This window comes from Montipora foliosa, chromosome 12 (assembly GCF_036669935.1).
Source record: "Montipora foliosa isolate CH-2021 chromosome 12, ASM3666993v2, whole genome shotgun sequence".
NCBI lineage: Eukaryota > Metazoa > Cnidaria > Anthozoa > Scleractinia > Acroporidae > Montipora > Montipora foliosa.
Genome location: NC_090880.1, coordinates 35,132,681 through 35,149,002, shown reverse-complemented (window position 1 = coordinate 35,149,002; position 16,322 = coordinate 35,132,681). Strand labels below are relative to the sequence as shown.

The window sequence follows — 16,322 nt, the reverse complement described above, 5'->3', positions numbered from 1 at the left end:
TACAGAGCGAACGCAGTGAGGTCTGTACACACGACCGAGGTCAAGATTCTCCCATACAGACTGACTAAGCTCGGTTAATAAGATGTTTATTATATGGCAAACAAGAACAATTTAGTTCGTTTAATGTAACTCACGGTTTGTACTAAGTGACATTTTGCTTGCGAACGGCGATGAGCTGAACTTAATTCTGTCAAAGTTTGCTCGTCATCCTCTCTTTTGTCATCATGCTGTTTGGCACTTCCATAAATTAATATTGTTAGAAGAAAATACTCAATATTTTTGCATTTTAGTTTGCATCTTTTCAGCGCAAAACATTACCGGTCTAGATGCCGGTCTAGATGGGAAAATCTAGACCGCGGTCAATATCGATTTTAGCCAATCAAATTCGTGAACTTGGTAGTTCCCAGTCCTTGTGAGACAGCCATATAATAAGGTGTTTTTGAAAGTGGTCTATTGTGGCAAACGGAAAGTAAGAGTGGCCCTCTTCCACGACATCTGATACATACCAGGGCGCGAACGCACCAATACTTTATTCGAAATTGAAGCAACAGGAGCCTGTACTCTTGTAGAGCGGAGTGTCTTAAGCAAAATAACAAATTATAGTGTTTTCGCTCATTTAACCAGCAACCGTGTTTGCATACTAAAACAAGAGGAAGAGTTGTCATAAAAATAGAGTTAAATTCCCAAAAGAAAATTTCAATCCTCCAACACGGTCGCTTTTTCTTTGCGTCACGCCTCCAACAGTCATGTGAAAACACTCTTTACCCATAGTGTTTATAGTTTGATGAGATTAGTTATTATGTGGCCGGTATAAAGCTCGCTGTGATTGTCTGAGAGCAACTAAGCGCAAGGGCATTATTCTCCCGTAATGCCCACAGGCCTATTATGGATTATGCAAATATAATAAACAACTAAATAGCCATATAATAAACAACTTAATAACCTCGACCATTCGATCGTTACAGCGTAATCTCAAATCTCGGCCTACCTATATTGAACTCGCTGTCGATCGGTCAATATGCGCAAATCACGATCGCGCACCTCATGATTGCTTGTTCCTGTAAAAAAAAAAAAAATTCCCTACCCTTCCCTTTGCTTTCAAAGCGACTGTCAAACGCACCCCAATACTCCAAGATTACTACTAATCTTATTACCTCGGAAAATCTATTGTTTACGTTTGCACTTGTGCAAATTGAGAATCGCCAGCACCGGTGACGCAGCTACAACCACCACAGCTATAACTGGTAGAGACGATAATACAACCCCTAGCAGACATCCCCTAACGACCTTTCTCTGCAAGGGATTGTTCTTTTTGTAAATATATTTACATCCTAAAACACTGTAAATACTCCAATGCCCCCCGAACAGTTTGCTTGTAATGATTCTATCGCCGCACAGGTAGCAGAATTGTGTTCGACAACGAGGGCATGACATGTGATCACACCCCTCTGACCTTTGAATGAAGACTTTACATTTGGGACAAGGACGAGCGTTGACCACGCCCTCTGTTGTATTCTTTGTCCACTCTCTGAACATCTTGCTACCGCGTTTGAAATCTTTGCAGCTCAACCCTTTGTGCCATGGGGCGTGACATTGGAAACACCAGCTAAAATGACATTCAGCGCACCATATTTGTTTTGCTCGCTGGTTTTTCACGCGGTTTCGTGCACGGCAGTTTGGACAAGTTTTCGCCAAAGGATCTATCTGTGCCTCTACCACAAGACGGTTAAAATGTTCTTGGAGCAACGGATAACCTTGTAGGGATTTCTGGATTAAATGTTTTGACAACATAGATTTGCAGTTTGCGCATTCCAGCTTCCACTTTCCATCGGTTATTTGCAGTCTGATGTAGGCACCGAGACACGAATCGCAAATTACTGCGTCGCATTCGCAATGAATGCTCGCTCTATTTCTGACGAGATTTTCCAAACAGATGCAACATGATTGAGGTAGATCCACATTGCTGCGATTAAAACCAGTCCTTGAACTAATTAAACTGTCTTCGGCGTTGCTCATGTTGTCGAAAAGAGTGATCTTTCAAAATTTTGACGATCCAGTGGCGAACAGAACAAGGCGTGTTTGCTGTCAAACTCAATTTATGTAATCGTTTCGACTGTTCCTCTCCACATTAAGTTCACACGATATCGACTTCCAGTTATCCAGTTCAAAGCACTATCAAAAGACTCAAAATGGTACTCAAAAGACGCTGAAACCTGGCGAAACAAACTGTCGAGGATCCAGCAGATTCAGCACAGCTCGATGGCAAAGGAAAAGTTGATGTCAAATGAGACGAGTCAATGTTCTGGTTTTCGTCGTGTAATTTGTTGCCCTTTTACGCCTTTGAATGTTTCCTAACTGCAACAAACCTCCCAAGACTCAAACAACCGCTTTAATTTTTAACAGGGTCATAAGCAGCTTGGATCGGGTACCTGTGGTTAATTGTTCTTCGAGTGTTATGCTATTGGATCGTTTGGACTTCAATTTGTGGTGTATAATTGCACCAAAAAAGACCTTTGTTACTTTTTTCGTTATTCGAAGGTCTTTTATCTTTTTTATCTCCGTTACCCTTGTCCAGCGGAACGGGCGACGGAGGCTCAGGAATAATCCAAGACCGGAACCACAAATCTATAGTTCCCCTTGAATAACTGTGCGTGCGTGAAGAGTCTTCTGACCAGGCGCGGAAATATACTTGGCTTCTTCTTACGCTAAAGAAGAGCACTTTCACAACGCATTGGACTACGCTCTCGAGAGGTTAGGGCAATCTGAACTCTCCCTAATGGAAGCTCAATATGAGGCCTTAAATAATATAGTGTGCAATTCGAAGGATGCAATCTTTTTCCTTCCGATTGGTTTCAGGAACCAAATGTAAAAACGGATTTGACCAGAGTCTCTCATTGACGACGGCTCGTCAAGGGAACAAAGACTCTGGGAACGAGATTGTGTGTAACTTGTTGTCACACAATCATCCACACATCCCGTCACGAGGATAAATTAAGGAGTTATAGCGACGAAATCATTCCTTATAAGAAAGGCACTCATTTTAGTTCATTCTGCAAAACAAAATAGTGTGAAATTTGAGGTTATGGCAACAACGTTAGCATACAATGGTGACTCGTTCATCTATCTACATTTCAAAATAGTTCGCTTCAATCCAGTCATAAGATACTTGAACATAATTACAACAGATTTTTTATGTCGGCCCGATTTTTTTCAAAGCCGCCGCCAAAAATCGGGCCGACAAGTCGCACCGTGTAAACCAGCCTTAAGATACTTGAACTGTACCAGCCGCTGTTTCGGGAAATAAGCCGGCGCTCACTCCCGAAATCACGGCGTCTCTTCTCGGGGAGGATACAACTCGTGTGAGCGGCGGAAATCGAGGCTATACTTGAACACGATAACGCTAAATTACGTTTTGAACTGATATTTTGTTGACATTGCCGCTGTCATTGTCTTTATTGTTTCATACCTGACTGGGTTGGCTCACAGATCCCTTATTTTAAATTTTTACTGTAGTACGCTCATGCAATTTTCGCTTACGAAATGTTTGAAAACTTAAAGCCGCGGCTACACGAGCGATTTTTTGCTCGCACTGGTGATGCGATTTTTTCAAACTTTGTCGCGTCGCCAGCGCGACATGAAAATCACACGCGACGGGTGAAAAAATCGCAAGAAAAAGTCGCCAGAGTTGAAACTCTCGCGACAAAATCGCAGAGCTAGTTGCCCGTGTAGCCACCCTGCAACTTTTTGCCCGCGCTGGCGATGCGACTAAAGACTATTTAGAGGGTCTCAATGGGGGAGGTCTCTTTGACGGTTGACGGTTAAAAATAAGTCGTTTTGACGGTTGACGGTTAAATTTTAGGTCATTTGACGGTTGACGGTTAATTTTTCGGAATGACGTTTATCACACGAATTTAAAGCACAAATTTGACTGTAAGTTTTAATAAAACGATATGTTTTTTCTCATATTTGAATACTGGATTTAATCCTATAATTTGTTCACTAAAAATAAGGTTATTGGTCTTCAACTATGTCAACTATGTGTATTATTAGCGTAATTACATCACCTCCCTTACCGCTGGACGTATTACGACACCGGAAGTGTTAACCGACGGAAGTCAGTTCTGTCGCTAGCCGGTTTTACTTGAGACTACAAGTAAAAATATGTATTTCTGTGATATATTAAAATGATCAATTATTAACAGCTTGGCTTGACCCCATTCAAGTCAATCGGTCTCGATCGTTTAAGGATATCTGAGAAATTTGACGCCTAATTTTGGCTCGCTCATTTGACGGTTGACGGTATTAATATTCCGTTTTTGACGGTTGACGGTCAAGTTTTGGGCCATTTGACGGTTGACGGTTAACCCCATTGAGACCCTCTATTTAGCCAATGAAATTAAAGTAGGAATCTCTGTTTATAGTGCCCAGGTCTCTTGAAGTATGCAATTCGCGCGGCCTTCAATTTGTCGCCAAAATTTGTCACAAGTGTAGCCACCCTGGCGCGCAGGCGACGCGACAAAATCTGAAAAAAATCGCATCACCGGCGCGAGACAAAAATCGCTCGTGTAGCCGCGGCTTAAGTCGAGGAGACTGACATTCTTGCAATGCATTAAACAATTAGCTAGGCCTTCTGTGGTGAGTGACTTTTTAATGTACATTTTTAAAGTTAATTGGTTTTATTTTAATCGTGCTTTCACATTGCAAGCTAATGTATTATTTGAGCTTTCAGCCGAGCTTTGAGCTTTCAGGCCGTTTCTTGTTTAAAACATGTACATGTGGCCTCTGTTGTTTGAAAGGTAGACTTGCCGCCCTTACGATAAAGATGGAAAACTTAAGATCCTTATCCTGAAATTGAGAAAGTGAATTAATCAACTTTTTTTTCTTTTAAAAATGACATTTGTTGTAAGAACAGTCAAAGACTAACGTATCAGGATTAAAAACGAAGCTAAAAACACACCATGCCACAATACATACTTTCCGTTCAATCAAATGCTCGTCTTCGAGTGGGAAGGCATGTCCTTCAATTTCAAGAACCCATCTTAGTCCAACCAGGGAGGTATGTCATAAGTAATTTGGCATAACATTAAGTACTATTGTCCTTTAAAAGGTTTGTTGGCAGCGCAATGTTTAAACCCGTGACACTATTTAAAACACTGTTTAGAATATTTCGGCTTCAAAACATGAAAAGACATCAAATATGTTCAGTTTTAGTTCAGCCTTGATGGAATGAAGACGAATTTTTTGTTACAAAAGGTGTCAAAAAGTGTACGTGAAAAAAGACAAATCTGCCTTCATTAACAACGCGGGCATTAAATTGAAGCCAGAAATACAAGAGCAGTAAATGTCCCTCCCCACCCTCTGGGGGCCATCATTTCTTAACCAACCATCTGGGAGTACAACTCTTCATAGTGCTCCACAGAAACAACAGCAATTGCCACGCGACACACCTGCACAGCTCAGCTACGCTGTCTGTGACAATGGGTGACTTTAAAATCTTGCTGAAGGCCTCCGCCATGAAATTCTGTACCTCCGGGACGCTGACAATATTTTCAAGAAGAACTTTACAGGCATCAATCGTGTTCTGGTCAAGTACCAACGTTTTCGTATAATCACGAACCCAGATCAAGGTTTCTTCGTTGGTTATTAGGTCTGATAGCGTGTTCTTTGCCAGTTCTGCTATCGCTTGTACTGTTCTAACATCACTGAGTGCAACTTGGCTCAACTGGATTGCGGCAGCTTTGACATCGTCTCCGTTAAGGACTTCCATTACAATTTGTTTTACTAGTTTCGTCACCTCTTTCGGATCAGGGAGTACACTGTCCAGCGAAACAACTCCTTTGATGTCATCAACATCCTCAACTAAATCTAGGAAAAAGAAAATAAAGTTTGGAGTCTGGAACCCAAGAAACAGCCTGTCAGGCATTGATTTGCGACGAAACAGAATTCTAAGTCCAAAGAAAATGATATGAAGTCAACACGTGAATTTAAAACGTTGCTAGCTTTGGACGTTCTTCGCCCAGTTGTTATATTTGTCAACTAAGGCTGAGTCTTTGAGAGGATTCGACTTTCCGGGGAGCGAGGACCGACGACATGCCAACTCGACTCCAGGTTTACACTTGCTCTCGTAGTCGCTATTAGAGATTAAACTACTATTTTCAAAAATTTGCGTCTTCTAAAGTGAATAACTGATGGCGCATCCCGGCTCGTGTACGCACCCTCAGAAATTTGAATCAACAGTGGTTATCAACTGTTACAAAAATGGACCTTAACTACGACTGCGCATAAATTGGAAGTGGCCAGAAATCCGTGTTCTTGGTGCCAACAGAAAAGCGGACTCTGGGGAAGAGATCGCTATTTTGTGATTTAATATAGATAACTCAATTTATTAGTTTAACCTCGTTCATCAGTCCAACGAGAAATTTAAGTTAGTTACATAGTGCCATAATCTGCCAAAGAAAAAAACCCTAGCCAAAACAATGACAGATCCAAAGTTCATTATCTACATATAGTTTGGTCATGCGGACCAAGAAGTCACACAAAGGCTACAAACGTGACACATAGCATGACATTCATTGCCCCTACAGGGATTTGAGGAGGCATCATACACCTTATTCCAAAATGGCCTCCATTTAAATATTCTTTTGTTTTTATTCAAATTATTCCTTGATGCCTCGTTCTTAAGCTTAAAATTCAAAAGAATATTTTATCTTGAACGAGGCAACAAGGGCCAATTTGTATGCGCATAAATCAGCGGCCATTTTGGAATAAGGTGTATTGTAGCTTGCGCGTATATAGAGTTACAGTGATACAGTATTAACAGAAGCACATGATTTGGAAGCGTGTAACTTGCAACTCTTTTCCTTGGAACAAAGCTGGGGATTTTCTCGGACAACAATTTTATGCCCAAATATGGACAAAAATAAGAGTGAGCTGCACTTGGAAATTTTTAAACTCAAAAAACCCCATGAGCTTCTGGTATTGTATATGTAGTGTGTATTGTAAGGAAAAATCTCGACTTGAGAAAGCTGGAAGCGCGAACGGAATAATCAGGTTATAGTGACGTTTTCACCTCCAAATACGTCCCGCAAGTAATTCTTGGGTAATGGTGACGTACCTTTATTTTTTGTGTGAGAGGGATCGAAGTAATAAATTGTATTTCGCGCGAATTGTTCAGAGAGAAGAAGATGGAATAATTGCGAATTAAATACTACTTACGAGCGCACTCTCGTCATATGTCACGGTGCGTCACACATCACATGCCGTGCAATCCAGCATTGGAGCATCTTCTTAACCAAGTCTGTTTTCTCACAAGTGAGCCGGAGAGTGACTAAATTATCTTATCACAACAAGGTAAATCTTTAGGTTTGGTTATTAAAAGAGTCGCGAACGGACGGTTTCATTTGGGTATATTGACGGGCACTGCGCAGCCAGACATCACTTTCGAATAAATTATCGCAACAAAGGAAACTCTTAATTAAAGATGAAAAATCATGTTATGGGTAGTTGCATTGTTGAGGATATTCTCAACATTTCCGAATTCTAATTTTGTTACCAGAAGAGTTTTCAACACAAATTTTTCACTCAATGTACCTATCATTAATAATACCGCGACACCGTTTCAGTTCCTTCATGCGGTCAGATTTTAACACTTCTGTTTCTTACTTTTCATTTGGTCATTTAATCATATAACTGCGATTATGTAATCCAGACCAAGGACGTCTAAATAAAGCATTGACATTAAACCATGCAACATTAGTGGTTATGTTATTCACGTTACTCAAGACTGAAAACCTTCATCCCTTGCAGCAAGTTACATTTTCAAAAAACAATGGCCATATTGCGGTAAAAATTGACATTGCGTTTCCTTTAGTTTCTATTTCGACTGGTACACCATCGTGTCCGCCATGATCAAACCGTCTACTCACAGCGCCCATTTCATATTCGGTACTGATTTCAGGGGTTTTTTTTGAAAGGGTTTGTTTTATTTTCACTTTAACGAGAATTTGAGCGAACTCCAGCCTTGCCTGGGAAATTGACACTGGAAACAGCGTTTCTGAGCGTTCTATGTTAGAAATTTCCTGCTTTCCTGGGTTTTAAAATGCACGCCAGGAAGCTCGTAACCTTACTTTCCTCAAAACTATTCTTCTTGCTCCCTATGTACACATCTTTATTGCTTTAGTGATTATTTCGGCAAAAATCCCCCCACAATCTTTATTTTTTGCTTACAACTGGCGTCACGACGGCCATGTAATTATGCAAAATGTCAGTTACGTTTTTCTATTGTTATGGTAGCAGGGCTGGTGCAGTGCGTTGGTTGAGTTTGTTGGTTCTCTACTCTTCTCCGAGAGCTTTTTCCCCTGGTACTCTGGTTTTTCCCACTCCTCGAAAACCAACATTTGTTTTGATTTGATCTGATTTCAGTTAATTTGTAGTCTCTCCAATTAGTAGAGCACTCGTGCTCGGCTAAATAACCTTGAGACTTAAATAACGTGATTATGGCCGTCTGATCACGTGAGTGCATTCAAAGAATTGAACCTCTCGCGAGTCGGTCGCTTTGCCCTATGACTGTTTGCGCTCAGGTGGCCTCAAACTCTAAGTGATAGTTTTATGCCTTTCCTCCAAACTCATTCATTTCGAACTACAACTTCTAGTTCCCATAGCTAATCATGTTTACTTTATCATCTATGTCGGTGCAAAATTTGTGGTGCTGCCTAATCCCACAGCCGTCACGTTCAAAGGTCTCCTGCCCAAGCCTCTTGTCCACATTCAATGCATGTAAACATCATGATTACTTTAAAGGTTGGACTTTCGCCTTGATCGAGAATTTCGCGTGTCAAATCGCAGGTTATCAAAGTAGATATGGAAATCACATAGAAAAACGAGGGCTTATGAATTGCATACGTTGAATCAAATTTATGAAGAAACAAACATGAGGTCACCTGAGGAATCCGACATGGAAATGCCAGATTGCTGGTCATTCGAACCCGTGTTTTTTCATTTGAAATTCCAGGACACTAGTAACCCAACCAAACTCTATAACGATTCCAAGATTTTCAAAGTTATGTTGGATGGCTACAAAGTCCAAAATACAAATAATGCTATGATCTGATTCAAAGTTTTATCATCTTCAGCGACGAAAAAAAAAATCAGCCGATTGACTGAGCCTTTTCATCAGCGCGAGAAGAATCGATCAGGCCAATCCGATAAATGTTTGATACTGATTCACTTACCTTCTAATTCTGAGGCAAAATTAGAAGCCATGACTTCCGCTTGAAGTAAAAATAGATGTGGCAGAGCTGAGAAAAATAAGTCGTGGTTGAGGACTCAACGATTACTTTACCCTGCGGAGCAAGCGTTCCTCTCCCAAACGATTTTCTGCCAACTGGCCGCGCAAAAGTTGGGGCAAGAGACTGAGGGAATGCTTTATTTTTGAAAAACCCGTTCGCCAACGAACGGAGGCTTCTGATTGGTGCGGCACAATCACAATGATTGACAGGTGACAAATTTTCGTGCAAACTATTGTTCTAGCGTGACAAAGACAAGATGTGGAAGGTTTTGAATTGTGTTTGAGCGTTGAACGAATCGGGTATTGCCTTTACGTTGAAAAGGGAACAAGAACTGGTAATGCGCCATCTTTTTAATGGTATAGATGTAATGGCCGTTTTGCCAACAGGATTCAAAAAAGCTTAATTTTTCAGATGTTTGTCATGATGAGCGGAGTTCGAAATAAAACAGACTTCTCGAGTATCGTGATTTTTTCATTACAAAGCATCATACGCGATCAAGTGGTTGAAGTGAATTCTGTGGGAATGACAGCTTGTGATTTAAATGAAAAGCTGGACTGATTGGACGATATCCACCAAAGGAGATTCTCCTCTCCGGTTAACTGCAGAATACCCCGCCACTCGAACTATATTCCACGTAGCCGGCTACGCGGTACGCAGTACGCGGTACCCAGAAATAGGAATGCACAATACTGTAGAATACCCCGCCACTTGGACTAAATTCCAAATCAACTATATTTCAAAATGGCGCAGCGATGTTCTATGCGCTGGCTACGCGGTACGCCGTGATATTCCTCGTTCTTAAAGCTTACTTTTCATATGTCGGGAAAATCCGAGACGATCGGGGATTTCGCAGTTTCCCGACCGTCCCAGATTTTGCCGACATATCTGAAAATCGCCAGACGCTTGTCCCAGATAAATGCGCCAAACCAACAGTTCGTCAAACCTTGCAATTTGCAATTTAGAGGATTGGTAACGAGCTAAAACCATCGCCGACGTCTCCGACAGTACAAATTTGAGTTTTCATATGTCGGGAATCATCGCCGACGATCGCAAAAATCTGGGAAGCGTAGGGAAAATAGAAACGCTTTCTATTTTCCCGATTCGTCCCCGACCATCCCAGATTATCGGGGATGTCTACGATTTATGGTTTTCATTAGTCGGCAAAATCTGGGACGGTCGGGAAAATGCGAAATCCCCTGTCGTCTGGGATTTTCCCGACATATGAAAACTAGGCTTAAAGCGTCAGCCTAAGTAATTCCACAGACAAGAGACTGTGGAACTGTGGACTCGGAAGAGCGTTATAAACAAATGAATTCAAAATGGTGCAGCAATGTTATTTGTGATGGCTACGCGGTACGCGGTACGCGGTAAGCTGTGATAATTAATAAAGACACAGTATTGTGCATTCCTCGTTCTTTAATTAAGCGTCAAAGCCTAAGTAATTCGACAGACAAGAGACAGGAACTGTGGACTCGGAAGAGCGCGCGTCACCAGTATTAAAAACCTGACAACAGAGATCTTGTGCTGAATATAGTACTCGTTTACTGATTAAGCCTAAGCGCTCGTTTCAGTATTAGGCCTAAGCACTCTTTTAAAATTTTAGCTTTATTTTACGGTTCGGGTAACTAGAATTTTTAACGAGATCGTGTGAAGAATATAGCACTCGTTTCCTGATTAACCCTAAGCTTTCGTTTCAGAAATTAGGCCATAGGGTTAGGGTTACTAACTAACTATGATTAGGCCTAAGAACTCTTTACATGTCTTTACAAATTTAAGATTTCATTTCACGGTTCGCTTAAACTACGCTTTTTAACACGATCGTGTGATGAATATAGCACACGTTTACTGATTAAGCCTAAGCACTCGTTTCAGTGATTTATAGGCCTAAGCACTCTTAAAATTTTAGCTTTCATTTTACGGTTCGGTTAGGGTTAGGGTTAGGGTAAAGCTAAAATTTTAAAAGAGTGCTTAGGCCTAATACTGAAACGAGCGCTTAGGCTTAATCAGTAAAAAAAAAAAAAAAAAAAGTAAAGTCTCTGCTTACGAGCCAGAAGGCTCATCAGGCCGGCGCTTATCTCCGGTTTCTGTAGCATGAAGCGACTAGGAGTATTTATACTCCCCCCTGGATGGGACGCTAGTCCATCGCAGGGTTACCCCCAGCATTACGCCGGTACCCATTTATACACCTGGGTGAAGAGAGGCACCGTGAGAGTAAAGTGTCTTGCCTAAGAACACAACACAATGTCCCCGGCCAGGCCCCGAACCCAGACCACTCGATCCGGTGTCGAGCACACTAACCATGAGGCCACCGCGCCTCCCACATGCAAGCGACAAGACATGTCTTCTAAGACATGTCTTCCAAGACATGTAAAGAGTTCTTAGGCCTAATTTCTGAAACGAAAGCTTAGGGTTAATCGGGAAACGAGTGCTATATTCTTCACACGATCTCGTTAAAAATTCTAGTTACCCGAACCGTAAAATAAAGGGTACACTAGAATTTAAATTTTCCACGTACCGCGTACGCGGTACTTCAGATACTTTGCCATCTTGACTTCAATTCTCTCCGCGTACCGCGTACCGCGTAGCCAGCTACTTAAGATACTTCGCCATCTTGACTTTAATTCTTTCCGCGTACCGCGTACCGCGTAGCCAGCTACTTAATACTCTCGATGTGGCGGGGTATTCTGCAGTTACTCTTCAACATTATTTACCGCACTACACAATGAGGCGCAATGCAGATGAGAACGGAGGAGATCTTTCCTTAGGTTCAAAAGCCGTTTTCAACGCGTCGGCTCAGAGGCGGCAGAAGCCGCTATGGATAAAGCGTTTCCATAATTCACTAAAAAAGCAATTCGTTATTTAACAAAACTTTGGCTGCGCTTTATATTGTCGACGAAAGTTTGGACTGGATTAAAGTTAGCTTTTCGTTCGCTTGTAAAATATACTTTATATTTACGCAGGGTAAATTGTTAAATGCCTTCGAACTATCAGAATCCATCTGTTTCAGGATCAAGGAAATAAACTGTATTCGTCAATTTCTCTGCTTACCTTGCCCAATGTAAGCTTGAGTCCTATATGAACTGAGACAAGATGAAGACAATTGTTAAATCTTCTCTTATTGTGAGAAGAAAGCGGCTCCTTCGCACAAAGTCATTCGATTTTTAGAGCATTTTTAAGACCTGCCCGAACTATCGAAAAAAGTTGGCAACACTCCAACTTTGTTGGATCCAACATTGTTCGATCGTTTGGCCGCCCAAGTTGGAAGACTTTCGTCCAAAAATTTTTGTTAGATCAAGTGTTGGATAGAGTTTGCTTTTCATCTAACAGATCTAACATAACGACCAACAATTCTGCTCGACACAACAATGTTGCAGCGTTTTGTCCCTCCATCAAAGTTGTGTCCTGCTAGCCAATCACGAATCGCTGTCTTATTTTCAAGCCTGGGCTTTTAGCATCATTTTCAACGAAGATGGCGGACGAGGACCAAAAGGCCGTCGTGGTTGTTGATAAACAGCCTTTCAGCTGGACTAAGCGGTTCACCGTTCACCACCCATTTGGAGATGCCTGGTTCAATAGCGTTTGTAAATTCTGTACATTGATCCGGGCTCATTCTCATCACCTCCTAAACGTGGATGTATCATGCCCTGAACAGTACCCTACAAGTTCTCTTAATCCTTCTTTGGTTTTTCCTGGTTTCAATCGGTCATTTCTGTCCTTCAACAGCCCCAGTAGCGTAAACGCTACGAGCGGTTTTCTTTCAGTCAGTTTTAGCGCCAACTTGAACTTGAATCATTTTCGTCAAGCAATGTTGGACGGTGTTTTGCCACAACCTCAGGATTTACTTCCAACAATGTTGCATGTTGGAGCCAACTTTGTTTGATAGTTTGTCCAGGGTTTTCAGATTTCATTTAAGAATTCGTGACGATTTGACCGAAAACTGTGGATTATCAAAGTATCGAGCAGGTTTGTAATTTCGTATCGATTTAGTACGATTCATTTCGTCAACCACTTTGCACCAAGAAATAGACAGCAAACGCGCTGAAATCCCTGCAAGTTTACTGCAGTAAAAATCGCAACTAAAACCTCTTGAATTGTTTCATAGTATGCTCTGGTGGAGTTTTGCATTTAGCGGCCTTACGACTCATCGAACTCATGTTCCTAAATTTCGTATTTTATGAGCGCACAGATGGCATACACCTTATGAAAATTTGCTGTTGTTTTCGACAACTTCTATCCCAACCGCTCTGCAAATATCAGTTCGGTAGAATTTGTCCGAAAGTATCTATTCTTTTCGATGGTTTAAGCAAATTCTCGGAAGAAACACAACCAAGCTGCCGTTACAAATTTAACTTTAAAATCACACTGACAAATAATTCTGCACTGATCACCATAGGTGCGGTTACACACACCATGGTAAACTCCATTTCCCGTAGTTAATTATCCCGCGGTGCCTCACACTTGGGTCTTAGTATACTGTTAACCAGCGGTCACACGTTACGAAGATTACTGAGGTAAAACCAAAATCTCACGCAACTCATTGGCGGGAAATTTAATCACAACTTCATCAGGCTCTTGCACCTCGGACATCAAAACACCCTTCCAACTTACCACGTTAAATGTCATGGGCGCTTCGTGTGATCTTTTTGACGTATCCATGGAAATTTACCGCGGGAAATTTACAATGGGAAATGTCGGTCACACGCACTAAATGCAGTTTCCCGGGGTAAAAGGGTCATTTACCGCGGTAAAAGTGCCCCGTGTAACCTATGTGTAATCTATGTGTAATCTATGTCGGTGCCTCGGTTTGTCTTGCCGAAAGTAAACATGTGTTAACATGAGATGATGAGAAATACGGCTATGATTGGTTATGTGTTATCAGACGCGCGTTTTGAATCTAAAACTAAAAAAACCAGCATTTTCCTTCATTTGTCGAATTATCTTTGAGAAATATTTTTTAAAAGCAATAAAGGATTTTTTTCCGTGTTTCCATAGCCTCATCTAAACACTCGGGGAAGTTGGGAGAATTCGGCGACAGTTATGTAAACCCTCGACTGCGTCTTGGGTTTGCATAACTGTCTCAAGTTCTCCCAACTTCCCCTCGTGTTTAGATGAGGCTATGGAAACACGGAAAACGTCCTTTTTGCTTTAATGGTAAGTTGACAAGTTGTTTTGTGCCAAGTATTAGCGTGGTTTATTGACCACGAGCAAGCTCGATTATCATTCATTTCTCTTCTAGAAGTTCCACTGACCGAGAAAACAAGAAATCTGTTCTAGTAGGTGGTCGAGAGGCATAAATCTCAAAGCCTTAAGTTTTGGGACGGCTCCCGCCGTAATTTCTTAGGCCCCCTCTTTCTGGAATTTCTGGATCCACCCCTGTTTGTGGCCTGTTAAACATAGCTGCATGACGAATCAGTGAGAGACCAGAGGAGTCTTGAGTTGTCAAACATGCAGGAGGTAACCTCGGCGTCATAGTGTGAAAAAATTGAAACTAGTTCCCTTTGAGCATTAGCTTACAGCCCTGCAGAAACTTGCTTTAGTTTGACAGTGCTTTGGTATCCACATCTTTTCTTAAACTGTTCATGGACTTGAAGTTCATGCACTAGAAGCCTCTTAGGCTTGAGTTTGATAATTTCATCATTACGTGGATGAATCCACAAGGGATATTTTGGTGACATTGGGTAGCAAGTCTCAAAATGAATGTTTAACACAGAGTAACTCTTGCCGTCAATCTCCATGGATGTCATGGGATAAATTTCCAACATCACTGAATCAGAACTCGTGATTTTGTGGTGGGCATCTGCTGCCACGTGTTCCAGATTTTCGCCCTCGGCAACAATCACTGGAGCAATTTAATGAGTTCCTGGAGTTCCCACACAAATGAAATACCGTGACCGTGAAGGTGAAAGTGACTTCTCGGAACGTGATCAAAGTTCGTGCATTTGAGATCGGACCACATTAGATCAGTGGCGGGAATTTCCTTTCTTCAAAAGGGAATGGTGAGAGATATTCATTGGCATCAGGGACCATAATCGCTTCTTGATTGCAATCAGGAATGGTACCATAAAGCCGATAAACTTGACAAGACACAAATGTGGCTTTATCGCGGGCTTCAACAATAAGGCATTCCTAATTCCTAATTACTTCCTCATGTACAGTGAACCGAAGCTCAAACATTTCATAGTATAGGCAGAAAAACTCTTTAAAAAAAACAAAAAAACAAAACAAAAACATACTCTTATAAAGTAATATGAGGAAGTTTTGAATGTGCTTATTGCATAGAGATGTAGAGTTTGACATTAGTAGTAAGAGAACAGGTAATCTGCCAATATAAATCTCGTTATCCTCTTATTTACATTATTATACCGTTTCTTTGACACGAGTGTTACAGCGAAATGAAAGCACAACTTTGTCGCAAATTTTCTATAATAAAAACTTGTTCAGAAATCCAAAATCTAAGTCAACAGCACACACCAGGCCTGCTCCTGAGTATCTGGCTAGAAAACATTTCCTCTGGCCGCGCTTCAGCCATTCGATGAGGGCCAGTCTCGTGCTTCTCAAGTTGCCTCGCTCATGCCCAAAAAGAATTCTGGGTAATTCTGCCATTCCATGACAAGGGAAGACTCCCGATTCTCATTATTGTTGTTGTTGTTTTTTTTTTCATAAGTGTCGGGCCACCAAGTCCTACCAGAAAAATACCGCATCGATTGAAGGTTTTAGCTTTCAGAACTTGCCCAAATTGTATCGGTAGGTCCTGGAATTCGTCCACAGAAAGGCCAGAGAGACAACTTCACTCGTGAATCGCCATGTTTACAACAGAGCATTTTAGGCGTCCCAGTCTGCGTGAAACCATCTCTCACCTCTGTCTCGAGAAGACCAGACACGCACGGTTCTTACGTTACGTTTATGCCTGTAGAATAGTGAACTGAAATGTCAATTGCTGGTAAAGACCATGCAGCATGTTAATTTTTTGGGAGGCTACGTATCGGAGAGCCACAGAACATTTACGCACGCGCTGACGGAATGTTTGAACAGGAG

The 16,322-nt window shown here is 41.5% G+C and overlaps 2 protein-coding genes across 2 annotated transcripts; both read right to left on the bottom strand.

The window, feature by feature from the left end:
* Nucleotides 1–878: 878 nt before the first annotated feature.
* On the bottom strand, nt 879–2,887 carry LOC137979069 (E3 ubiquitin-protein ligase RNF217-like). Its single transcript, XM_068826236.1, has one exon. The coding sequence runs from the start codon at nt 2,014–2,016 to the stop codon at nt 1,165–1,167; it is 852 nt and encodes a 283-aa protein (XP_068682337.1). The 5' UTR covers nt 2,017–2,887; the 3' UTR covers nt 879–1,164.
* A 72-nt stretch (nt 2,888–2,959) lies between these two features.
* LOC137979070 (uncharacterized) lies at nt 2,960–9,503 on the bottom strand. The gene is made up of 2 exons (XM_068826237.1): nt 9,231–9,503; nt 2,960–5,865 (listed from the first exon to the last, which is right to left on the bottom strand). The coding sequence occupies exons 1-2, from the start codon at nt 9,259–9,261 to the stop codon at nt 5,369–5,371; spliced, it is 528 nt and encodes a 175-aa protein (XP_068682338.1). The 5' UTR covers nt 9,262–9,503; the 3' UTR covers nt 2,960–5,368.
* Between the last annotated feature and the right edge of the window lie 6,819 nt (nt 9,504–16,322).